This window comes from Cyprinodon tularosa, unplaced genomic scaffold, assembly GCF_016077235.1.
Source record: "Cyprinodon tularosa strain WSP-4 unplaced genomic scaffold, ASM1607723v1 ctg776, whole genome shotgun sequence".
NCBI classification, from domain to species: domain Eukaryota; kingdom Metazoa; phylum Chordata; class Actinopteri; order Cyprinodontiformes; family Cyprinodontidae; genus Cyprinodon; species Cyprinodon tularosa.
Genome location: NW_024039536.1, coordinates 179,669 through 207,228, shown reverse-complemented (window position 1 = coordinate 207,228; position 27,560 = coordinate 179,669). Strand labels below are relative to the sequence as shown.

The 27,560-nt window shown below is 36.8% G+C and overlaps 1 protein-coding gene across 4 annotated transcripts in view; it reads right to left on the bottom strand.

Annotated features, from left to right (window-relative positions):
- Window positions 1-27,560, bottom strand: part of ndrg4 (NDRG family member 4) — an 83,547-nt gene that overhangs the window by 21,255 nt on the left and 34,732 nt on the right. For 2 of the 4 annotated variants that reach the window (XM_038270762.1, XM_038270765.1), the window contains exons 2-4: window positions 18,431-18,521; window positions 16,745-16,903; window positions 10,519-10,557 (exon numbers count right to left, since the gene is read on the bottom strand). In XM_038270762.1, coding sequence (XP_038126690.1) covers window positions 10,519-10,557; window positions 16,745-16,903; window positions 18,431-18,508 — 276 coding nt within the window. In that variant the 5' untranslated portion in view covers window positions 18,509-18,521. The remainder of the gene's footprint in view (window positions 1-10,518; window positions 10,558-16,744; window positions 16,904-18,430; window positions 18,522-27,560) is intronic. The other 2 variants (XM_038270764.1, XM_038270766.1) reach the window with 2 other exon arrangements.

The window sequence follows — 27,560 nt, the reverse complement described above, 5'->3', positions numbered from 1 at the left end:
ACCAAAACAGCTCAAGCAGATCGTCTTGCCAACCAGCAGTCTATGGACTGAACCCACTTACGGTAATATATCTCCACTCCATAACCAGTTTCAGGCCTGGGGAAAACGTCAATTTTCTCATTCATCTGCTTATGCATATTAAAGGCACACTATGCAACATTTTTCAGTTAATTAATGTGTTCCATAACGTTTTGGATGATTAAATGAGTCATTTCAGGTTGAACAAAGGTATTCTCGGCCGCCCTGGTGGTCTGTGGGGGAAATACTGCACTTGCAATTGCAGGAGCACCGACCCGCACCCACAGGCTCAGAAGTCTCACGAGAGTCGGCCTTGCTTTACGGCGAGAACTGCTACACCCCCCAGTTAAAAGCATGCTCGTTGCTAGCACAGTGGCGATCAATAAATCCAGAAAGACAGTACTTAAAATCATGTCATCTTATCTTCAACAAACTGGACTAAACCTAAGGATTTAAGGAAACATAAATAAGATCAAGAGAATTTTACCCTGAAATATAGCATGTATGGATATTATGCACATGAAATAAGATAATGGAGTTTTTTTTTTTCTTATTTCAAATTAAATATTCTCATTCATCTGGCAAAGTGTATTAATTCCCTGCTCAAAACAAGATCAAATATAATTATTCCAAAAAACTTTGATTGTGATCGTGACTTTTACATTTGCATAATAGGATCTTTCTGTCAATTTTTTAATGTCACCCAAACAAGTAAATTGCAGAAAAAATGAAATTTTACAACAAAAGCTGAAATTTAACAATTTAATTTTGCTAGACAAGAAAACAATAGACAAGTTCAAAAACAAGCCTCCATGGGCATCTTTGTAAAATTCTTCTGCAAGAATGAAATCTATAATGTTTTCATGTATTTGTTTATCGTAAGTCAACCCTAAACATTTCATATGTCTGTAGGTTTATTAATGACGACACCTTGACCCTCGCAACATGACCACTGCTCTATAACAGCTCAGAACGCTGCATACAGTAATTCTCTCAGATGTAAAAATCAACATTTCTTTTCCAATTAAAGAAACATACACCTAGATGGAGAACCAGAAGGCTACGTGCACATCAGCAGTGCAGCAATGGTGTGCTGAATGGAGAGCCTCCCTCTCTCTCTGTTCTGTACTAATGTGGCACAGCAAGCCCTTTGTCCTACCTCTAAAACTCCATCTCTCCCCTTTTCCCCTTCAATCTTCCAGTTTTTTCACCCCATCCATCCCCCTTTTTTCCTGCTGACAGATCGCCCAGGACCTTTCCTTTCCCCTGTGATTGGCTTTGACCCCCTTTTCACCCACATGCAGGAGATTAACTCTCTCTCTGCTGACTCTGCAGCTCCCCATCAGCTTTAAACATACAATCCTGCTGGTATTTGACTGCAGCGAGCAAAAATGTGCACAAGACTGACTGAAAAATGCTCTTGTTCTTATCATTTTCTTTTTCAGAGGGAGTTTTTTTTTTCTAAATTCTTCAATGTGTTAATTTCATGCAAATCAAATTTTAACACCCAACGCCACACCGAATTCCAGTTCTCTCATTAGTTATACTTTGAAATGTATTATGCTAGTCTTTGTGTAAAAAAAAAGACAATTTTATGTTAGATATTCAAACTTTAATCTTGTTAGTCATTAAATTGTTCCAATTTTAATTAACTGAGTATTTTTGCTTTGCTCCATTAGCAATGGTTATATTGTAAATTAGCACTGTTTTAATTTCTACATTAGACTGTTTCCAACTGCAACTTCTCCTTCTAATGGTGAATTTTATGCAGTATGGCTTCTTTTTTTGCTTCAAAACAGTCAGTGTCTGGATCTTTGCTCTGATGACTGGCTTAATGGTTCATTCCATTCAACTCCGCCCAGTTTCTAATCACTGTTCATCTTTTCCACCTAGTCCTGCCTATATTTAAACTGTTTGCTCCTAGTCATCAGTGCCAGATTATTTGAGCCTTCAGTGTGAGTTGTCCTGTTTGTTGTTCTGATTGCCTGCTCCTGACCAGTTCTGCCTCCAGACCTTTGAGCATGCCTGCTCCTGTTTTGGATCTGTCTGCTTGACCTATCTTCGGACTCCTGCTGGTTTCTGCCTGTGGACTGAACCTGGATCTGCCTCCTCACTTTGACTTGGATTTCCACATCCGTATATCTTCCGATCTCTGATCTTCTGGCCTGGACTCCTGTTAACCTCTTCGACGTTGGCTTTGGCTCCGTCTTCTGGAAACTCCTGCCATCCTTTGTTTGCTTGGGTCTGCTCATCAGCCAGTTCAGCAGCCTTCTAGGTTTCACCTCCTGGAATTCTCAGGGCGGTGTTCACCGTGCGGTGTTGTTAGCCATCCAGCTGGATTCTACTCTTTCTACTGGGCACAGACTGAACTCAAAAACCAGGTTACTGATTCACAAGCTTGTAATCGTCCTCTGTCAGTTTTACATGGTCACTAACCTGAGTTTTCCTGCCACAGATTCCAGCTTTTGACGCCCAAGCTGCTGATTTGCAAATCCAATATCAATAATAAATGCTTTTGTTAATCACATCTATCTGTCTGCTTCGAATTCTGGGTCCTTAGTTCTGAGTCTGGGTTCTTCTGTTTTGTAAAATGGGATATTGTATTGTAATTTTTTTATATTTATTATATTTTATCATTATATATAAAAAAAAACATTAGAACTGTAAATTTGCAGTCATATGTTTATATTTACTGTTTTTATATATTTATTTATTTAAATTTTTTTCACTATTTTTCAAGGCTGCACAAAAGAAATTGTCCAGAGAGCTGTTCCAAACAAAATTTCTAAGACTAATTCTAGGAGTCTTGACAAAGATAAGTTTTCTATTCAATAAAGTGGTCTTTAAAGGCTTTAAGCTGTTCCAAAGGTTCTCCTAAAGATTTTATCTATAAGAAAGGTCAAAAAAGGTCAGACCAAATGAAAAGGAAAGGAAAGTCTTGTATTTAACCAACTGTTAAGAGACAAATACATTAAGGATTTGACACAGATCGTAAGACACAGACGTTAAACACAAGGCCACTGGACAAATCTGGTCCATCCCATCATTTTATCTGGCCTTGAGCCAAAGAGGGATCTCATATCATAAGGTCTCTACTTTAATCATTTTTTAAAAGTGCATGAAAATGCTTAATATATGGTAGTAAAATAATGACAGGGAACTCTGCTTTTTGTAAATGAAACAATGAAATCAAAGTTTAATTTATAATTCAACTGAATGTTATTAATCTCAAACTGGAGAAATTAACCTCTGCATTTGACCCATCTCCTTGGGAGGCAGTGGGCTGCCACTCTGCAGCACCCAGGGAGCAGTGTGGGGTTAAGGGTATTGCTCAGGAAAACCCAGAGTGGCAGTCTGTGGGAGTGGGGCTTGAACTCAGAACCTCTGGGTGCCAAGCGCAATACCCTAACCACTAGGCTGCCACTCCCATCACTCCTTTTACAATGCTGCAACTGGATAAGATTATATAGTGGGAAAACCATTTTGCATCTATTATCTTTTCCTCCATTTTAAAACCTGGATGTGAGCTTGTTTTTTGTTTTTTTTTATTATGTTGCTCAAAATTATTCTCTTAGGCTGCAAGCCTGCTAGACAAGGCTAGGTGTGAGCTTGTCTTACTGATATTCTGTTCCAGATGTTCCATTATGTTATTTTCCAAAAAATGAATTATAAATTATGTTAGTATACCCTTCCAAGAAGAGATAATTAGTACGAGGTGAGAGACAAAAACACCAAGATCTTTTTTCAAATATGTCTTTTATATTTTTCTCTATATCAAAACAGGCTAGAGGATCAAGCCTACACTAATAAAATGAATCTGTTTCCTTTAAACAGTTTAATTTCCAGACAAACAAGTTCTGAAAGTTAATATTTAATAGTTAAATTACAGTCATATGTTATCTAACAGAATCATTAGTGGCAGGTGATGATTTTAAAAGCTTTGAGGCTCTAATCAGCCATGCACACATACATACATCACATACGCACACTTAGGTACTCACACAAATTCACACACCTTTCCTCATCAAAGAAACAAATCCAGAAGCTCAAACAACCCAAACATTGCAGTAGGTATTGCATAATGTAAAGCTAATTTGCAGCACACTATAAAAGTAGGTCAAGCAACCTTCCTTGTTTGTTAATTGATTTAAACACTGATGATATTTATCATCTAAATGAAATCTTTTCTTAGATTATATTTATGATATCAGATATAGATGTTGGTTTGATTAACAGCTCTATATGAATCTGAGTCTAAGAGGTGAAAAAAATCTAACAAAATAAATTGATAAACAAAAAAAACATAGTTTTGATTGTGTAGACAAAGACTAGAGAAAAATGTTCATGTATGATTCGTTGGACAAACAAAATCTATGACATCTTTGTGTTTATGAATAATCTGTCAGTCAAAAGCTGTAGGATTAACAATGCTGTGCCCCATCCTGTACTTATTTGGTATCTTCCTGAGAGTAACTGAAGCATGTTGAAAGACTTGAGCTCCATCTTTAATAGCTTAAAATGGGTAAGGACACCTAAGCCATGGAGGAAATGTATCAGCAGTTATAGTTAGTGCTATTCAATTAGTGCTGGCAGTCAGGAGGAAGCTAGGGCCAGGGAGCAGGATTCCTACCACCAATTTGTTTAGCATAGGACCTCCTGGTGTCCCTCTGCCTCCAGCAGGTGTACGAATCCCATCCTGACTATATAGGCCCAAATCACAGAGTTAAAAAAAAAACAAAAAAAAAACATTATTTCTTCTCATGGACTCTGTTTGGGGTTTTATAACTAAGAGCCTCAGCTGTTCGCTATATGTAACTCTTGTTTATTGTAGTCCCAATTTAACCAGCAATTGTATGTGTCCACCATGTAATGTCATCAATAAGATAGAAGGCTGTCTGGATTGAGCACTGCAGTGTGGAGCTCCTTTCCTATCATGGATAGTGTTATTACTGTTGACCCCATGAAAGGTGAAGGGGTACGAGCTAGGAACACATGGTAGGAGGTAGAATTTGAGCTATTCGGATGGATTCCTGTGCCAGGTGGTCAAACACACTGAGAGGTATTATAGAGACAGAATGTGGTTAATGTTGTCATAAACATACCACGGCAGCAAATTAAGGCACATTGTGCTTAAATTCCTACAACATTACAGTCCCTTAACCTTCATGCCAAAGCTAAGTTGGTTGCTTTAACATTAGTTCATTAGACTTCTGTCTGCACTGGTTGTTTCCAAACCTATACAGTCACAACAAAAAGGCCGGATTATGGCAGCACAGGAGCAGGCTTTGGACAACAGAGGCCCAGATCTACCATACAAGGCAAGATCCCAGGAGTGGCTGGTATAGTGTACAGAAACCTCTGTGCAGAATACAGGGCACCCCCGGGTCAGAATGGGAGCCTCCTCCCAAGGAGGTTGAGAATAACAGAGCTAAGATGCTCTAAGACCTCTAGATACAAACTGACAAAATGTTTGTGGCCAACCAACCGGATATTGTGAATGTTGATAAGCAAATAGAGCAAGGGTGGGCAATTCCAGTTCCTGGGGGCCGGTATCCTGCAACTTTTAGATGTGCCTTTGGTTCAACACACCTGAACCAAGTAATTAGTTGATTGAGAGGACTTGTGAGAAACTGACTGCATACTGAGGAAATAACTCAGCCATTTGCTTCAGGTGTGTTTGATAAAGAAAGGATGCAAAACCTTCAGGATACTGGCCCTCAGGAACTGGAATTACCCACCCCTGAAGTAGAGGGTGGCCATATTGATTGACCTGGCCATCCCAAATGATGGATCAGGAACAAAGAACACGAAAAATGAGAAAAATATGAAGGCCTTAGGGAAGAATTCTGGAAAGCCTGGAAGGTGAAAGTAACTGTAGAACCAGAGGTCATTGGAGCACCAGGGGCAGTTCCAGGAACAGTTAAGATACTGCAAAGAACCTGCAAGCTCCCAGGTTTCTGGTAGAGGATCCAAGCTGGAGATGAAGGAACCACTCAGCCCACCCAGGAGTTTGAGGGCTGTGAGAGCAGATATATCCTCATAATCATGGCTGTTGTTGTTCTACTTGGCTGGGCTTGGATCAGGTTTGGTTTTTTTATGTGCAGTTATCCTGACAGGACCTCCTTTGTACTGCACTCAACCTGTGCAGTTTTGGCTTCAGAGTAGCAAACAGCAAAAGTTCATGCCTTCTAATTTAGCAAGTCACTGATTAAAAATAATTAATCACGCTTAATCTCAGAGCTGTGTTATTGCCGGAGATCTCATTGCAAAGGTGTTATAGCAAAGGTGAGAGAAAAAGCTTTATGAAACTTTTTGCTGTCACACCTGACTGTAACTTACAAATTTGTGACCAGCAAGGTTAATCAAGCTGAAATATTTTGTTAAATGTTGAAAAATGAAAGTTTGTCACTGGACTTCATTCTGTGTCTTTACTTTCTTTCTCCAGACTCTGGACCCTTAGTTTGCATTGAAATGTAAACGTTTCTTTTATCTCAAGGAAGAGTTCAGACCACTGAGTAACAGTTCAGGCCTTTTCCTCTCATGATGACTCTGGTTTAGTAGTGGCTTCGTTTGCTCTACGTGTGCCGATACGTCTGTAGTGGCTCTTGGAGCACAGACTCAGCTACAGTTCACTACTTCTGAAACTCAATCAATATCTTGGATTCAGTGGGCTTCACTTTTACTGTTTTCTGTCATACATTTTCCCTCCATTCAATTTTTCCCTTAGTTGATTGGATAGAGAACTTGATGGATGCAGATTTTGGTGAACAGCCAGGGTCTATATCACGCTCTGCTGGATACAGTAACTGTTAATCATACAAGCTTTTGTTTGTTTTTATTATTTGTTTTATTTATGAAGATTTTTGTTGCAGCTGAAATAGAAATTTTCTTTTTCTCCATTTTAAAATGAATTTTTATACTGCACTATGAATTGTCTTCCTACTGAAATGTGCTATTTGTCTTGCCGAGCTTCTTTATAATTAAACACATTCCAAAATATACGCATAAGAAGGCCAAAAACTGAAAGAAAAATATTCCTTAAGCTGTAATGATAATTGAAATTTACATTTATATTACAGTATTTGTTTTCTTATCCTTTTGTTATGTTTTCTTTAAGAACGGCCTCTTTTCTAAGTAGCTGCTAGCTCTTCTGCAGGGAAGATATTCACTACTGATTGCAACTCCACAAGACATAGGCTGTATCCCAATATCTGCCCTAATCACTAGGGCACTATGTAGTGGTTAATCCATTTTAAATGAGTGTCTGAACATCTAGTGGGCGAAAAAGTAGTGGACTAAAAATTTCCCACAATGCACCTTGAAAAGTAGTGATCATCCCTGGACACTAGACGAGCAGATATATCTCAGAATACTGAATTTTGGGATTTTTAGTGACAGTGACCTGCTGTCGCCATAGGCTTTCTCTCCCTGACGGCATCAACAAATGACAAAGATGGCACAGGCAGGGTGCGAGGAGGCAGAGTCACGTGACCAATGAGAAGCAAAAAGTAATGATCATCTGTCCGAAAATTCAATTAACTGAGTTCACTATAAACTCACTTATATACAGGTGCTGGTCATAAAATTAGAATATCATGAAAAAGTAGATTGATTTCAGTAATTCCATTTAAAAAGTGAAACTTGTATATTATATTCATACATTACATACAAACTCATATATTTCAGATGTTTATTTTGTTTAATTTTGATGATTACAAATGACAACAAATGAAAATCTCAAATTCATCATATCAGAAAATTAGAATATTACTGAAGACCAATAAAAACAAAGGATTTATAGAAATGTTGGCCAACTGAAAAGTATGAACATGAAAAGTATGAGCATGTACAGCACTCAGTATTTAGTTGGGCCTCCTTTGGCCTGTATTACTGCAGCAATGCGGCGTGGCATGGAGTCGATCAGTCTGTGGCACTGCTCAGGTGTTATGATAGCCCAGGTTGCTCTAATAGTGGCTTTTAGCTCTTCTGAATTGTTGGGTCTGGTGTATTGCATCTTCTTCTTCACAATACCCCATAGATTTTCTATGGGGTTAAGGTCAGGAGAGTTTGCTGGCCAATTAAGAACAGGGATACCATGGTCCTTCAACCAGGTACTGGTAGCTTTGGCACTGTGTGCAGGTGCCAAGTCCTGTTGGAAAATGAAATCTGCATCTCCAAAAAGTTGGTCAGCTGCAGGAAGCATGAAGTGCTCTAAAACTTCCTGGTATGTGGCTGCGTTGACCCTGGACCTCAGAAAACACAATGGACCAACACCAGCAGATGACATGGCACCCCAAACCATCACTGACTGTGGAAACTTTACACTGGACTTCAAGCAACGTGGATGAAGTGCCTCTCTTCTTTTCCTCCAGACTCTGGGACCTTGATTTCCAAAGGAAATGCAAAATTTACTTTCATCAGAGAACATGACGTTGGACCACTCACCAGCAGTCCAGTCCTGTTTCTCTTTAGCCCAGGCAAGACGCTTCTGACGCTGTCTGTGGTTCAAGAGTGGCTTGACACAAGGAATGCGACAGCAGAAACCCATGTCTTTCATACGTCTGTGTGTGGTGGTTCTTGAAGCACTCACTCCAGCTGCAGTCCACTCTTTGTGAATCTCCCCCACATTTTTGAAGGGGTTTTGTTTCACAATCCTCTCCAGGGTGCGGTTATCTCTCTTGCTTGTACACTTTTTTCGACCACATCTTTTCCTTCCCTTCGCCTCTCTATTAATGTGCTTGGACACTGAGCTCTGTGAACAGCCAGCCTCTTTAGCGATGACCTTTTGTGTCTTGCCCTCCTTGTGCAAGGTGTCGATGGTCGTCTTTTGGACAACTGTCAAGTCAGCAGTCTTCCCCATGATTGTGTAGCCTATAGAACTAGACTGAAAGACCATTTAAAGGCTTTTGCAGGTGGTTTGAGTTAATTAGCTGATTAGAGTGTGGCACCAGGGGCCATCAATTTTGAACCTTTTCACAATATTCTAATTTTCTGATATGATGAATTTGAGATTTTCATTTGTTGTCATTTGTAATCATCAAAATTAAACAAAATAAACATCTGAAATATATGAGTTTGTATGTAATGTATGAATATAATATACAAGTTTCACTTTTTAAATGGAATTACTGAAATCAATCTACTTTTTCATGATATTCTAATTTTATGACCAGCACCTGCTCTACGTAGTGATTGAGGGATTTAGGGGTTAGGCTGGATGTTCGGACACAGACTTAGTTCCAAAGATTTGACACAGCAAGTGAAAGTCATGGCAACAAGTGGTGCAAAGGGAAGACCACACAGGGAGGCTATGTTGTCCTTAAAACAGCCATCCAGAGTTCAATTTCAGATGTCAAGATCTATTATTGCATGTCTTCCCCCTTCCCTTTCACTTTCTGGATAAAACAAGAAGACAACTGAAAACATGTTCTGTATGTCATAGCTCTTAAATAGATAAAGATAAACTGCACACTCCATAAAATGCAGTAACATGCTCTCTGTTTTTTGTAATTTAATTTATTTAGCTCTATGAATGACTGGACTGGAGCACGGTGGCCAACAAATATTAGTTATATTTTTATGGGGAGATATGGATCATACCACAGGACAATGCGTACGTTGAGTGGAAATATGTAGCAACAGAAATTAAGCAAGTGTAAAAAAAAATATATATATATATATATATTCAAATCTTGAGTTGATAATGATATGTGATCTTATCAAACTGATATTTTTATGTGTAAATTCTAGTATTTTTTAAAGACAATAATGGAAAATATACAAAACCAAATTATTATTGAGTTTTTTTTATTATTATTTAAACATGAAGCCAATATTTATAGGAGGTAATGTTTATTTTAGCCGCATATTTAATTGATCTCCTAATGGCCCAGCAGATAAAAAAAATCGCTTTAGAACAGCAAATCTTGGTTCTTGCAAATTATCCACCATTAATGTAGGTATGTCTGTCTTGTTTTTATCAAAACTGCACAAGATAGACATACCTACAATAATGTTGGATAACTTGGTCCTTGCAAGTTATGCAACATTAATGTAGATATGACTATCTTGTGCAATTTTGATCAAAACAAGACAGCTTTAAAAGAAGGTGGTCTGAGAGTCATGTATCACCATCATTGTGGATATGATTTATTTAAAAATAATTTGATAAGGCTAATATATTAAATAGGTAATGCTAGATATGTTATGATTGCCTCGGCCCAGCCCAAAAATGGAGGTAAGCCGAACCAGGAATATGCCTTGAATGGCCGGTCCAGCCCTTGCTCCACCTCACATTCAGAACAGCATCTTAAATCTCAGGCAGTGATCATATTAAGCCCTAAAAATAATATATTTATCATTACATTTAGTAATCTATTGATAAATATATTATTCCAGTATACAAAAGTTAGCAAATCCAAGGCATAAAGATTTGATGCTACCGACAAAGTGAATAGAAATAACATTAATTTAAGAAGAAATGGGTGAGATGGTTCGTACCTTCCAGTCGCCTGGTGGCATCAGCTGCTCAGGGTTTTCCTGGTCAGGGAGAAAAGCACATAAAACATAAAAACTATTACATTAGAAGGAGAAAAGTTGATTTGACTTTAGATACTGAGTGGGGCATCTATCATTGTGGAGCGGTGAAAGCAGTGATCTGTAGGTCCAAAAATGAAAAAAAAAACCTTGTCAGCAAAAACCATGCATATTTATCTACCATCAATTGCTTTCTTAAGGTGCAGAAAGAGTATATCATGCCTTTTAAATATTAGCCCCTTAAAGTATTTGGATGTTTTAGCCTTCTCTTGCTTGTAAAAATGGAATTGTACTCAATGAGAGTTTCGGGTTTACCAAAAAGAATTACACAAAATACTTTTTTACTTCAAATGAAAATTGATTTTTACCAAAAAATAAGTAAGAAAAGAAAGCTGATGACATCCTAACAAAGCAAATACTTTGTTATTCAAGACACCTGAAGCAACGTTTGCCATGATGTAACTAGAAGGTTCATTCTTTAATGAGGTTAAGAGATTTTTTTTTTTTTTTTTTGCTCGGTCATGTAGGGCCTGATCTTCAGATGGTTTGCATCTTAAAAAAGGTGCAAACTTGTTCTTATGCACAAAGCAAATCTTTGAAAAAAAGATGCAAGGTGATTTGCATTTAGAATTCAGCAGACCATTTATTGCATGAGTTCCTTCATCAATACGCAGATCATTTTCTAATGACCAACCTGCACAGATTCATGTGTGGAGGATATGCAAATGTAACATTGACCACGTGCAAAGAGATTTTCCAAATCTGAAACTTAACTTTTCTTGCCACAAAGGATGCCTTGGTACAAAGTCAGACGATGGAGAGATATTCTGTGCGCATGTAAACATATTTGGACCGTCAGAAAGGACAAAAGTAGAATGATATTACTAAAGAAAATAAGTCTATGAAGGTGTGCTAAAATTAATCCGCTGAATCTTTATACAATTAAACTAAAAAAATAACTAAACTTAAGTATTGTAAATTTTATGGTATTGTAATTTTTCTTTATCTAGCTTTAACTTCAGTTTTTTTCATAATTTTATGTTTTTTTATTTTTGTTTATACCACTTTAAAAAACGCTACTTATTTGAAGTGCACCATAAATGTTATTTAATATTACTGTTATAATATTTTTAATTAATAATTTTTATCACCTTCATCTCTGTGGCTTAGAACCTCATCTTTCTTTAACGGCCACTCTCAGACTGCCAGTAGAATATGTAATCTGCTCATTTTCATTGTCAGAACTGAACCAGTTCCACCTATAACATACAAGGGCAAACAAATTATTACGCATGCAATTTAGTGCTCGTTATTTGGAGTCTTAGAGTATCAGGCCCTTAGAGTATTAGCGGAAACAGGGCACCTTAATGGGAATTATAATGATCATATCTACAGCAGATAAGTAAAATGATTTTTAAGTGTTGAAAAACTCACCTCAAAAACCTAAAACAATCTTTTTTTTTCCATCTACCTGTCTAATCAACATTTAAATCATCTAGCAAGGAGGGAATAATAGTCTGAATATCTAATATAAAACACTGATAATTTTCAGATATATGTGTGCTAATTGAAATATTTTCTTTTTTTTGTTACAAAATTAGTTCCTAACAAAACTCAGAGTGTGCAGCAAATTAAAAGTGACACAATTTGGGCTGATCCATCTGGAGTCACAGACTAATGCCAAACTGGTGTTATAGACAGAAAAACAACAGCTCTGGTGGAGAACACTGTTAAATGTTCTTAAATTGTTTTACCATTTAATTATTTTTTTCCCCAACATACAAACTTGGCAAAAATGTATAAGTTAAAGCAGGGGTGGGCAATTCCAGTTCCTGAGGGCTACTATCCTAAAACTTTTAGATGTGTCCTTGGTCCAAAACACCTGAATCACCTAAATAGATGGACTGAAGAAACTGACAGCATACTGAGGTGCTGATTCAGCTATTTGATTCAGGTGTGTTTAACCAAGGACAAATCTAAAAGCTGCAGGATGTTGGGATCCAGAGGCTTGCCCACCAGAGGGGGCCGAGGATCCCTTCCTGATGGTTTGTGCTGCTGTTGGGATCTGCGGTGCTGTCTACCTTCCTCCACCAGAGGGCGTACTGGATCTCCTGAAGCTGGAGCTGACTTCACCAGCTGCTTTTCATCTGCTCATCAGGGGACCAGTACTTAAGTGGGCTGAGGACAACACTCCAGCGCCAGAGTGTTTTGCCAGTTATGGTTAGCAAGCCTGAGCCAATCTGCCTGCCTGAATCTAGACTCCCTGATAACCTGAATCTGAACCTAATCCGTTTTTGTCCTCTCTGCTTCCAGGAAGAACCTGTCTGAAAAAAGAAACTCTGGAAGAGTTTCTCTGTCTGAAACCAGTCTGTCTGATTACCGAAGAACCCTGGAGAATCAAACCTGTCAGCCCTCAGCCTGCCGCCAGCCTCTGGAACCTCCAGGTTTCCCCCTCTGTCGCTCTGCTCTAACCTCAGAACAGGTATAAACCTGCGCTCACTCAACCAGGAAGATTGAGGGCTGAACCATTCTGTCCCCCTCTGCAGTGAAAATCAGTTGTGACCAGTCCTGAACCAGATTTTCCCAGAACCTGTTCAGTGTTTAACCTGTGTGTTTCACAATAAACCTTTGAACTTTTTCCCCTGTCTCAGAGTGTGTTCTGCATTTGGGCTAGAATCACAACCTAACATGACACAGGATAGCAGCCCTCAGAAACTGGAATTTCCTGCCTTAAAGCATGTGTGGGAAATTGAGAAGTCCAGACAAAATAATAGTGACACAATATGAGAGTTTAAGGGGTATTAACACTATATATAAATATAAATAGCAAGTCAAAGCCAAATCAAATGACTAAGACAACTTTCTTAATAGCACCAAAAAATTTAAATAACATGTTATGAGATCATCTTTCTTAAGCCACGTTATACAATAGGCCATAACTCAGTGAAATATTGCTCTCAATGTCGCTTTTTGTCTCAAAAAATATTAGATACAATTTTTGAGTAAATTATTATTTTCGTTCATTTGAATCTTAAAATGCAAATCAATTAAATATACGATATATAATGTCTATAATTGTCAAATGTTTTTCGGCATTTATTTCATTTCTCACTCAAATGCTAACTTTTCTTATTAACTGATATATTATTCATATCAGTCGGTAATTAACTCTTTTGAAAGACAAGCAGCATAAAAAAATAAAAGCCTTGAAATCTTTCAGGAAATAAGCTCCTACACTTTTTAGCCTGTGACCCCAAAAAGTAACCTCTAAAAAAATACATTTCACTCAATATTTATATATAAATATAGAGTGAAGTAATTATACTCATGGTTAAAAATATTTGTTTTTTTAAATGACGTTTAATTCATTAGACTATTTTAAAATTAGTTTTTCATTTTTACTGAAAACTTTAGTATGTAATTTTGTTTTTCATAATTAAAGGATACATTAGCTGTAATATTTGAAACAAAGTGAAAAAATAAACTAGCAAAAAGTACATATATCACGTTGCATTCATTTATTCCTCACCATTCTGCTTTAGGACATTCATTTTGACATAAAAAACAACAAACAGGACATGCTAAAGAGTGAAAAAACAAGCATGTGTGTTAGCCACCACCAAAAATAGTTCACTCATAAAAAAAAAAAAAAACACCTGAAATTCTGAATAAGACAAAAACAACAAAATGAATGGTGTGTATGTGGGGTTGGACTGCCCTTTTGGAACAGATGGATTGTGTCTGTTTTAGTCATTCACAGCTCTGCATTTCTAAGGTCAGGTGGGAATTTCTGAAGATGCTTCTGAAAGAAGACCTAAAATAATTAACTTACCTCAAAAATGAAGGCAAACGTAAAGTTAATTATAGAAACACAATGTTAAATTTAGTTTGGCAATTATAAGATGATAGAACATGACAGGAAGGGTGATAGTAAGAAGGATAGAGCTAGAAAATAGAGACAAGTTAGAAAAAAAGGGTCTGAAGCTGCCCAAACTAAGAAACTGCACAATGAGATAACCCTGAGTGACTTTTTAACTTTTCCAATATGTTGCTTTGTTTCTACCAAATTAGATAGATGTATAAAAAGCAGCATTCTTCCATTCATTTACTATATGTGTACGAGAAATATTCAGATAATCCTTGAAATTGATGTGCAGCTTCTAGCCAACTTCGATCCTTGTGGATTTCATGCAGAAGGTATTTTTTGTTAAAAAAAGGGAAGATGTTAGTAATGACAGTAAGATGGTCGGACCAGCAGGTGGCACTCTTCCCTTGTTTTTTAGTTTCACACCCACAGACTTTATGCAGACAAAGAGGCTTGGTTCAGAGAGGTGTGAGGCTAATGTCTAAGCTACATGGTAACGTGCCTTTAAGGTGCCTGATCTGTGTCTGCCTTTCTGGGTTTGTTTTGTGACTAAAGATTTAAGCCTACATTTCAGTCTTTTTCTATTTTTTTCACTTAAAAATACTAAATGTGTTTTTAATACATTTAATAATCTTAATGTAATTTCTAGAACACACTTGTATAAGTGCAGAGAGGACATGAAAAATCTATAATTCTGTTTGTAATTTCTGTCACTGCTTGCAACATTTTTTCACTACAAGTTGAACCAAATGAAACATGTAGAGCAAAAAGGGTATTAAAGAAATCTAATTAAAGTATTAAATCTACCTCAGCTTTGCAAGAAACCAAACTTTAATTTCAAGTATTTTCTCTGTTAGGGCTTTCAGGGTATCTAGCACAGGGAAACCAATTAAATCCCTCAACAAAATGTGTTTCATTTATTATTCCCTGTTTCTTTGTTCTGAGTTACTACTTTACCAAGTCAGCAACTAGATAAAGAATACAATCTAAACATTGTGATAATCCTGTAAGGTGAGTGACTGAGCTGCGGCAGAGGTGGCTCTTTTGAAGAGCAGCAGTCACTGATTGGAAACACGTGGTTTGTTTCTTTAGCCTTTTATAAAATGAAAAATCCAACTGTTTTGCAGAAGGGGAAATAGACATTAGGCATATCCCACCCTTACTTGTTGTTATTGTGTTTTAGTCTAGCCAATTTAACCATTATACATTTTTTGACTTTTTTTCACATGCTTGATTTTTTCACTCAAATTATTTATTTCATCTTTAAAATAAATATTAGCAAATCAGGTCCTCTTGTCCTTTTTCCCTCATTTTGTCACAATCCCAGGGCCAGGATGTGACAAAAAAGGGGGCTTGTCCAGGATTTGGACCCAGGGCCTCTCACTTATTCTTTAAATGTTCTCTTTTCTGGGCTGTTGCCACTAAAGCAGGCTAAGAGGGATTTAAGTCGTAAGGTCAATCAGATTACAGCAGATTACAGTGTCTTTGTGTTTAGTTTGCACCTAACCTTTTAAAAAGATATTATTATAAATAATCAGTAACTAACTTTTTCATTCCGATATGATTCAAATTTACTCTAACTGGATTAGTAAAGTATTAATTTAGTAAATTCAAGTTCATGATATAAAATTGTGTCCTATTACATTTTATTTTTCTATCATGGTTTTCAGAAGTTCCTCTGCAAGTTAACCTAAAAAGACTTGGTTGTTCTTGCATTACATCTGTATAACACTATTTATATTTCATCTACCTTACATAAATATTAGATGAATAAATTACCAAAAAAGAGTAATCAAAGGTATATGACATGTAACATCTTCAGTTCAATTTGTCAAGAAGATAAAGGTAAAGTATAGGCATTTATAGATCAAATGTGAGATTTATGTGTAGGTGTCTGTAAGTTTATGTCAGTTTCTGAAGTAGGAATACCTTTTCTAAGCTAGCAATATTGGCCAGTTGACTCTGCAGGTAATTCATCAAAATAAAATGCCATAATATTTCATTTACAGCTTTTTTCCACTGAGATCATAGTTTAGTTTTAACTGAGAAATATATAAATTGGTCATCAATTCTCTAAATCAAAATAATTCATTTTAATTTTGGTTCTAAGTTTGTTATTATTTTATCTAAAACGGCTAATTTCCGTGCACTCAGATTCTATAAGGCATGTTAGCATTTAGCTAGTTTACCTATTTAGTGATTCATCTTGAAAAAAAAAGTGTTTATGTTTATTCCTACTGCACATCTTTATCTGTTTCTTAAATGCGTTGTGTGTTTGATTTTGTGTTTTGCCGGTCAGAGGTTTCTGCTCATTCTGGTAGTTACCGGGAGGACCCCGCTGGTCCGACGGCGGGTCTGGCGAAGCCAGTGCCGTGCGAAGGCATGCCAGCGGTGAGCGGGGCGACGGGGGGGAGGGGGTTCATTAGGGGGCGCGGGGCTTTCGGGGCACGGGAGTTCCCCCGATGCCTCCTCTCCTTTATCCTGCTGTGTTGCAAAACACCAAGCACAACAAAGTGATTATTGGGCAACAGCAAGGACATACAGGATAGTGACATACAGTCAACACAAACCTGAAGCTCAAGATTAACATTTTCTTTTTCTCATGTTTGCACAACCTCAGTGAGAACAGTGTCCTTTAAAAACCTAATAAACAAACATTTTCCCCTGTTCTTTGCCTTTTCACCAGAAAGGTTCGGCTAAAGATTTACAGGCCTTATTTAATTAGAATCAAGGAACAAGTTGTGGGTCTTGATCAACTCAAGCAACTGTAAATCAGGAAGCCTCTCCAACCATACCTTCCTAAAAGGTGCTTTTAAACCAGAGGCAGTTATGAACAGTTTATTATTTAACAAGGATCCACCACACTTTTTTTTTTAATCATTATATATATATATATATATATTTTTTATTTTTTTTATTTTTTTTTTTTTACATATTACCTGAACAAAGAATTTGTTACACATAGATGATTATTGGAGTTACCAACAATCCCTCACTGCTTTTAAAGTTGACTTATGCTGCAGAGCTACAAATTCTAACGTGGTTTATGGAGGCATCAGGGTGTGTCCTTGAGGAAAATAGGTCATTCACAGAATAAAACAGTGGCCAGTCGAGTCATGCAACATGTAACAGGATCAATGGCCTCCAATATTTACCAACAGAGAATTATAATGAGCAGGCTCAATGACCTTTTCAGCAATCAATGGTGGTTAATGAGATCTGTACTAATGGAGAGCATATTCTGTTACTTCTCATCAAAAAAAACTAAGCTCCTATATTATCTGGATGAATCATATTCTTGACAAAGAATCACACCTTAGTCAGCTTTTAGTAACTGCTTCCCAGTGAAATTAGGGGTAAGGAAAGCAGACAGGATTTGTCATTTATTATCATTACTCTCTGCTGAGTCATTCCTCCATAGGCTTTTTCTGATTATGCCCTAAAATAAGTGAATAATCTGTGCCATTATATTAGATCAAACAACTTTTTTTTTCTCCACAGTTTCTAACTAACTTACTTAAGTGTTGTTGCAAAGGTTTTAAGATACAATTAGGAATATACTTTTCAGACGTATTCTGTATTTATTGCGTCTTCAAGTCAATTTTTCCATCAGAGAATAATCCAACCTTTTTATCGCCTCTGCATCAAATGGTATTCAAGAGCCCTGGATTTAGCCTCAACCTCTACCTGTTGCCTATTCAGTGATAAGTGGACTGGAAAAAGTGACGTTTATGTAATGGCCTCCCTTTTTTTGTTGTTTCTTCTCCTCTCACAGCTTAAATGAGCTCTCATCTTCTCACAGTGCTTTCATGGTTGGATAGAGTTCATTAATTTTCCTCCTTTGCTGGTAAACAGGCTCATTGCCTAATTGTAAGCCATCACAAATAATGAGCACAAACATCTCTTTATATGCCAGGAGTTTTTAAAAGCCCTTACTAATGGCATAAGAATGCCCAGATTGGAAGGACTAATGGCAAAAAAAGCCATGCAAATGATAAAAACGGCACTGACCATGTCTACATCCGTTCCTTTTTGCTCCAGCAGCAGGGGCTTCTCTTCCGTGATCTGCTGCTCCTTCATCCCTGCCATCCTGGACAGCAACCTACAAACACAGAGCAACAGGAAATAAAAGCAATATATTTAGGGTTACTCTCTGTGGCAAAACATATATCAAAAATAAATGATCAGCAATTACTATAAATAACAGTTTTAATCTCATTCTGCACTATGCAAATATTCAGGCTACACTAATGAAGATTCTCCACGGCATGTTGAATACTTAAAAGAGGCTCCAACGGAAAAAGGAGATCCATCTTCCGACCAAATTAGAAAATAATTATTTGAACACTTGGGGCACTGATAGAATGAAAAGAACATTCAACTTTCATTCCAAGATACTCAATCGATGGAAATGCATTGAAGAACAGCAATAATACATTCTTAAAGTACAGTGTTGTGATGTCATGGCAAACAAAAATAAACATTTTTGGAGATTGCTCATTTAAAACTAATTATCCTTAAAAAAAAAGAAGCATTAAAGGACTCATCACTAGGAAATTGGACCTTTATATGTAAAAAATATGAGTTGTTGGTTTAGGGTTAGGGGTTAAATTCTGGAGAGTGAAACCGGCTTGGGTATTTTGTGTGGGCTCGTAGTGAAACTCAAATATGTCCACAAGAGCTGGCTTGAAAGTGTGTTGTGAGCCCTGGAAGCGTCCTGACATTAGCCTGCCTGGCTCTCCTGCCTCTGTTCCAACTAAAGATTCTGACTATCAGGGACTCATCTGCTGGTCGATAGGTGCTGCTGTTTATTTAATTTTTTACCTATATTGTGTAAGACATCAGGAAATTATGGTAGACAAACTACTGCAAGTCTAATTCTCATGCGTGACAAAAAACAAACAAAAGAAAAGGGTATGAAAGGGGTCAGCATGAGCCCTGTTTTTTTTCCAGCTCCTGAAATTGATTTAACATGAATTATAAGTTTATTTCAAATGGATTGTAGGAGTAAAATACTCCTTTAACAAAAGGGACATTGTTACATATGTACAGCAACAGGATGGGATTAATTTGATCTCCTTTTATTTCACTCCTCAAAATATGTATGACAATTATCGCCCAATCTCTAGATTGTCTGTGCTGGCCAAACTGTTTGAATCTCTTATAAACGAGCAACTCAAACTTTTTTTAACTGAGAACTCAATTTTAAACCCATTGCAGTCTGGCTTTCGACAAGGTCATAGTACAGTCACAGCTGTTACCACAGTCACAAATGACATTTTGAATGCTTTAGATAATAAGAAGTCTTGTGCTGCAATATTCATTGATCTTTCTAAAGCGTTTGATACAGTGGACCATGATCTTCTTTTGAAGCGATTACAAAGAATAGGCTTTAGTGATACTGTACTACGGTGGTTTTCAAATTACCTTAATGATAGAACGCAGTGTATTGTAATTGATAACTATACCTCAACATCATTAGAAGTTACAATGGGGGTCCCACAAGGGTCAGTTTTGGGTCCAATTTTATTTTCTCTTTATATAAATGACTTGGGTAAGGACCTGATGACAGCAAAAGTGCATCTTTATGCAGATGACACTATTTTGTACACCACAGCTTCATCAGTGAATGCTGCATTTGCACAATTGCAGTCTGCTTTTAATCATTTACAAACATTTCTTATTGAATTAAAGTTGGTACTGAATGCTAAAAAAACTAAAACAATGACATTCACACATTCACGATCCTCACCTAACATTAGTGTTTCAACACAAGATGGCACTAAAATAGAAGGAGTATCATCTTACAAGTATTTAGGCATCTGGTTGGATGATAAGATGTCCTTTGGTGTCCATATTGAGAGCCTCTGTAAGAAACTTAGACCAAAGTTGGGTTTTTTCTTTAGAATGAGGAAGTGCTTTCCCTATCTTGCGAGGAAAAGGCTAGTTCAGAGCACATTCCTGTCAGTGCTTGACTATGGGGATACACTGTATATTCACTCCAGTTTATTCTTACTTAAAAAACTGGATGTACTGTACCACTCTGCCTTACGTTTTATCACAGGTGCATCAGCTAGGACTCACCACTGCACTCTCTATGAAACTGTACAGTGGTCTTCTCTTTACATGAGGAGAAAAATTCATGTACTGACTTTTATTGCTAAAGCCCTTATGGGTAAACTACCTTTATACATTTTTAATTTACTTTCCATTCAAGATAGTACTTACAGGACTAGGTCATCAGAAAAAATACTTTTACATACTCCATTTACAAGAACTGAACTAGGAAAAACAGCATTTTCATCATTTGCACCTAAAGTATGGAATGAACTTCAAGCCACTTTAAATCTTGAAGTACTTCCATCCATAAATTCTTTTAAAGACCTGTTAAAATCATCATTAACTGACAGATGCAACTGTTTTTGATTGGATGCCTTATTTGCTGTTTGCTTTTTGGTTGTATGTGTATGCCCAATCTTGTTGTGTTGTTTTTAATTTTGCCTAGATGATATGTAGCTGTGGTTGTCTTGTCTCCTGGGGTTTTATGTTAATGTAACTTTTTAAGCCGCCTTCTTGGCCAGGACTCCCTGGAAGAAGAGTTACTTTAACTCAATGGGACTTTCCTGGTTAAATAAAGGTTAAATAAAATAAAAAATAAAATGTATGCATGGTGCATGGTGAGGCATTTTTAACACCTTCATTTAACAAGAATCTTCAGTTTCTGGGGAGTTTTCCAAATGATAGATTCCCCTCCCAGTTAGTCAGGCGAGAGGACAGACTAAAAGTAATTCAATCGGCAATACCAAGGGACCAAGTTACTTTGCCTGGAGGAGTGATGCTGGAGCCATGTGCTGGAGCCAGTCTTGAGTTAAATGCTCATCAACAAGTGTCTGGTGACTGGACTTTTACAGATGGTTTATTTTGAGGGAGTTAAATGGGACCAAGGGAACTGAAACAGAGCCCTGAAACTATAATAGTTAGTAGTTACTGAATGTGTTAATACTGAAATGCATTATTGCATTATTTTCCTTCTATTTTACAGAAATTAGAAGTTTTTAATTTTACATAGAGAAATTATGTACAACAAGACAGTGTGATTTTGAGTTAAATATATCTAAGGACATTTACCCAACATCACACCATGAATAAATCATAAATCATAAACAATAAATAAACATGAACAACAAAGAGCCCCATCTCAGATCTAAGTTAGATCCAAGTTAGGTAGAGGTCATTACATTTAAGCAGGACACATCTGTTAGTAAATAAAATGCGCTTTGGTAGGTTTCCATCTGAATAAGTCATATTCATCATCAAACACATCTGGAATTATCCCATGAAGAGATGAGGGCAGCACAGAGATGTTTGCCCCAATGGTTCTGGATGAGCTTATGTTATTTAGGACGTTTTACAGGCATGACAAAAGTAAAATCCCACAAAAAAGAATGTTCTGATTCCTTTGTAAACCCCAAACAAAATTCTCCAAATGTAAAACATATATCATATTGCTTAATACTAGCTTCCATTTTTCCCAGATAGATTGTTTTTTTTTTATCTGTGCTTCATTACACATTGTTCTCCAATTATGCTCCAAATATTACACTGTTTTTACCTTTAAAATAAAAGGTTTAAACATTTAAGACATTTGTTTCCATTTTCTGAAGTCTCTGCAAAAGCACAGCTAAGTGGGATCCTTCTGATAACAAAGACATTTAAATCAGGAGGTGAAATAGATGCTTACTGACCGAGATTACTGAGCTGTAGCGGGGCTTGGAAGCACACAGGCTATTTTCCAAAAGATAATAAAAGGGCTGGGACTTGATAAAAGCCCTAATCAGGATGAAGTGTTGTGTTTAAACATGCAGCCGACACACAGTTCCATGCAGCATACACAAGGCACATCAACACACAAACTGATAATAAGGTCAGACAGCAATAATACAACAACAGTGCTAGTACATGACATCAGCCCACCAACACAGAAACGCAGAGTAGAATGACTTCGCTGATACTGCCAAGGGCTACTACAGCTTTAAAGGGTTGGTGGCCTAAATGATCCGTGTGTGAACTGCAAAATGTTCCTGTAAGATTGTTTTCATGTTACAGTAGGTAACACTCCATGGGCAAATATATTTCTGGAAAAGGCAAATAAATGGGCACAAATACCCATCAAAAATCAAACTTTACAGAGCCAGGAATGCAAATTAAATCAAGTTTCTGAATAAAAACAACAACAAAAAAACAAAAATAAAGTTTATATTATAAACGTTTGACAGTGTTCTGTTTAAATTACATATATATATATATATATATATATAGCACAGTATTCTATACCCAGCTATTGTAGTATCTAGGCTAGAGCTTTCAGTCTGGTAAGGAACCTCCTTGTTATTCAAAATTCGAAAGGTTAACTGTTTTTTAATTACAACATAAAACTGACTAAAACTAGACTTAAACCTTTTAGAGTTTTACTCGACTAAAACCGACTAAAACTATCACATATTGTAATGACTAAAATGTGAATGAAACATATAATAGTTTTCATCCTGAAGGTGAAAAACTAAGACTAAATATAAGATGGCTCCCAAAAATAACACTGGCAATCAAATAAGAGCAGCACTACTTCAAAATGTTTTTAGTGGTAAAAAGTAGTCATCCAATAAATTACTGAAATTGTTTTTTTGTTTTTTTTCTCCATGTATTTGGTAAATAGGCTACCCAACAACTGAGTAATTGTTGTCCCCTAAAATCTTATTAAATGTTTATAGAAGATGCAGTCAAACAAACATTATGTGAAAGTTCTGGTGTTTTAAAGACTAAAATACATACAAAAATATAAATAAATAACATGATTACAAAATTACAAATTCATAAAAAAAAACACTTTTCCAAATCCAGTTTTTCCATCATTAAATGTATAAAACCATTCCTTTCAGTGAGAAATACATATTTGCGAGTGCCAGCACTTTTACTCACAATATCTACTGTTTACTGCATTTTCACCTGACCTCTGAATAGCTCGTTACTCACAGTGGGCCGACTACAGAGTGATAGATTCACTTAAGTAGGATTTGCAATACATCACAAAAATGCAAGTACAGAACAGCAAAACTACTCCTAAAGGTACATTTCTTCCAAATGTTACCAAAGTAAATGTATTGGTGAGAATAGGCTAGGATTTGAAAACAGACAAAAATGCCTTGACCAACATACAGAACCCCAATGAGTGAGTGATTTGGTACTTTTGGTGCAAAAATTCTTAAATTATATTTAGAAATGTTGTTTATCAAACAATATTCTATTAACTTTATGAATGCATGATCTAAAAAATACAATTTCCCTAAGAAATATTGGCTTTCTAATAATTAAAAAATATAAAGATTTCCTTATTTCCATTTAATATCACCTTCATGTTTCACATCACACTTGCAGAGTATTCTGAAAGCTAATTGTTGCCTGCACTAATTGTTTTGAATTGACACATTCTTCTAACTCTTAAACTGGAAGCAAAAGTAGATCTGCTCCCAAAATTGTCTCAGAGAGTAAATACCTTCAATCTGCACTGAAAGAGGATGATTATGTTGGAATTTGGTATAATACATGTGTTTATGTTTGTTACTGCCAGTGCAAATCCCTTGACATTCTCAAAGGCAAGAGCTGTTTGTGTTACATAGACGGACACAGGGAAAGTACAATTAGCTGAAGGTTAGCTCTAAACAACTGAAGGAAAGAATTTTGGCAACAAGATGATCTTTTGTGTATATTTAATCTTGAAGATTTGATCAAAGTTCCATAATAGTAACATAACAATCAAGAGACCAAATTACGAAATGAGCATTACCTTTAAGTTAAAACCCTTTATCATTTTAAAAACACAGATATAGAATAACTATATAATCTTCAATGCCTGTTAACCTCAGTATCACTCCTCTATCTTTTTATGTCCTCTGCTGTGCCCCCCGGCGGTCAGTCAGCTTTATCTGGCTGGTCTTATCAGACACTCTTAAAAGGACAAAGAACAGATGCCAGTTAGAGTCACTTTTAGAAGCTGATGAAAAGCATCTTTGTCTTTATGACCCAGCAGTACTAGATTTATTACTCCACTTCAGAAAAGGGTGAGAAATTACCGCTAATAGCACAGTTCTACCAGTTACATGTTCTTGAAATTACCATTAACATTACCATTCACCTGCTGTGTTGTGACGGTAACTTATGAGCCTGTTTTCTCCTTCGTTCTGTTTATCACCCCCTTTTATCCCTCCTATCGTGACCAGTTTGTTAAATGGGTCAGTCTGACCTTCTGTAGCCACTGGAATGGAGCCATGATAAGGGAAGAGAACCCAAACAACACCTCAATGGGTCCAGTCATCCCACTTTGTGTGCAGCTATCTCCAAATTGTCCTAATGGTCACAATGGTGCATATTTTTTACTTGTTCAATTAAAAACCACAGTCTCTAAGTGACTATTAGAGTAAGAAATGTCTTAGATTGAATTCCAGAAATCCAACACAGTAAGACAGTAAAACAATTCATTTTGGGTATTGATGATATTCATAGAATGGTACTTAATCAGCGACTATACCCCCATATTTCTGTATCGAGTTGTGAGGTGACTAGGGGCAACATCGGCATTAAACAGACTCTAGATAGTCTACCATTGTTGGTCTGCTGGTCCGATAATGGACCCTATTTTGTCCTTCACTGCTTCTTTTAGCTTCTTCCCTCTCAAAGGTATTATGAAGCTCACAAACACAGATTAGATTGTCCGTCCGTCATAGGACCACCTAAAAATACCTTTGTTAAAAACAAAATTATGCAAGCATGGGTAAAGTAACTACTGTTCATTCCTTGATTCAAGAATTCTCATATTTGTAGTTTTGATCAATTTCAGAAATGCTTAAAGGAATAGTACACCCAAAACATGATTAGCCTTCATTTTCTACTCACCCCCATGCTGAACAACACTCTGGAGTACTTTTTTGATATCTCAAATGCATCTGGAGATCTGGGAGGCTTCTTGCTGTCTGCTGACATTCAAATAATGGAAGTCTATGGCGCCCGAGGCAGAAAGGTCCATAAAAGTCCACAAAAAACGTGTCAATATTCCTCCATACTGCTCGTCCAATGTATTCCAAGTGTCCTGAGTGGGTAGCGTCCAGAATTTACTCGAAACGAAGTCATTTAGAATGTTTTTAGAGCATAAACAGTAGTGTATAGGATTTCCTGAAAGCGCGTTCACGAGTCTACGGAAGCCGCGGCAGACCAAACCAGATGAAAGTGCGCATTTAGCTCGGCAAAGAACTCATGCTCTTCCTCAACACTGAAGTCCTCAGACATTTTTCTTTCGTTGTTTCTTTCTTTGCACAGGTAAACAGCACATTTCTTCTTCTACGCTTGCATTATCGACAGAGCAGACGCTGAAGGCGCACTTTCATCTGGTTTGGTCTGCCGGCTTCCGTAGCGTCGTGAACGCGCTTTTAGGAAATGCTATAAACTACTGTTTATGCTCTAAAAACATTCTAAATGACTTCGTTTCGAGTAAATTCTGGACGCTACCCACTCAGGACATTTGGAATACATTGGACGAGCAGTATGGAGGAATATTGACACGTTTTTGTGGACTTTTATGGACCTTTCTGTCTCGGGCGCCATAGACCTCCATTATTTGAATGTCAGCAGACAGCAAGAAGCCTCCCAGATCTCCAGATGCATTCAAGATATCAAAAAAGTACTCCAGAGTGTTGTTCAGCATGGGGGTGAGTAGAAAATGAAGGCTAATCATGTTTTGGGTGTACTATTCCTTTAAATTCTTTACAAAGCAAGAAATAACTTACTTCCTGCGCACATACAACAATTGTTTTCTGATAGAGATGGAAAATATAATCTAAGAGGAAAATTTTATTTCAAAACTAAGTATGTTTGAACAACAAAAAGAAGCTTGAGTTTATCAATTGAAACAGCTTGCCTGAAAACATTAAACAATGTAAATGCATCCAGCAATAAAATAAAGAATATAAGAAAAGTATTTTTGATGAATACAAAAAAGAGTAATATATAAAAAGTTGGTATACTGTTTGTCTTACTGTAAATAATTGTCCTTTACCACCATGACTCATGTAACCGAGGGGTAGGGCCTAATAAGCTTTTGCTTCATCCTACTCCTTTTATAAACATGATGCATGTTTGTGAACCATTCAATGTAAACTTTGTTAAATCATATCATGTTTCATAATAATAAATTAAATGAAATGAAGTAAGTCGATTCCAAGCAGAAACTGCTCAAAGACAGGCTGATACTGATGACCTTCTAGCAGTAAGGCATCAGATTTAACCACAGCTTAATTTTGAACAAAGTATTTCATAGCCATTTGAGCACAATGTCATTTTAGGAAATTTATTTACACCATCATCTGTGTCCTGTACGTTGGGGTACCAGGGTTTGCAGGGATAAGCAAGTTTCCGAGAAATAACTTCTTAGAAACATCTAGCTTTAGCTAAGTGAAAGGAAATAACAACATTGGCATAGTTCAGAGGCTGTGGAGAGCTAAACACTGGGCATAGAATGCATGAGTTTGTCCCTCAAGCAAAGAGTCAGTTTTAACCCAGCACCTTGTCTTTACTGCCCACACTGCAAAACTTTAGATCTAAGTTGAGTCCAATTTTTTCTTTTATTTTGAGCAGGGAAATAACATATGGTGATGATTTACATTTAAAATAAGAAAAAAAAACAACGCTTCTATTTTAGGCAAATGGTTGTGAAGATTTCTGGATGACTTTTCGCCTCTTAACCAAGAGGCTCCCTCAGTTCTAACTGATGATGTGTTACACCTAGAGCAAATTAATCTCAGTGATCTCCATCATCAGTTAGAACAGAGGAAGCCTCTTGGATGAGAGGTGAAACGACTTCTGCTAAACCTCATATCCAGGTACCTGAACTGGACTTTCAAGTTTGACCAAAAATAATGCATTTACTTAATCATATTTAGTTACTTTAAGACAATTGTTTTATGTCCTTACCTGCTAACATGAAACAATTGTGTTAAAGTAACTAAATATGATTAAGTAAAAGCCAAAAGCAGTTGCTTTTGCATAATTTTTTTCAGTGATGACCGAGAATCTTTACAGATAACACTATCATTAT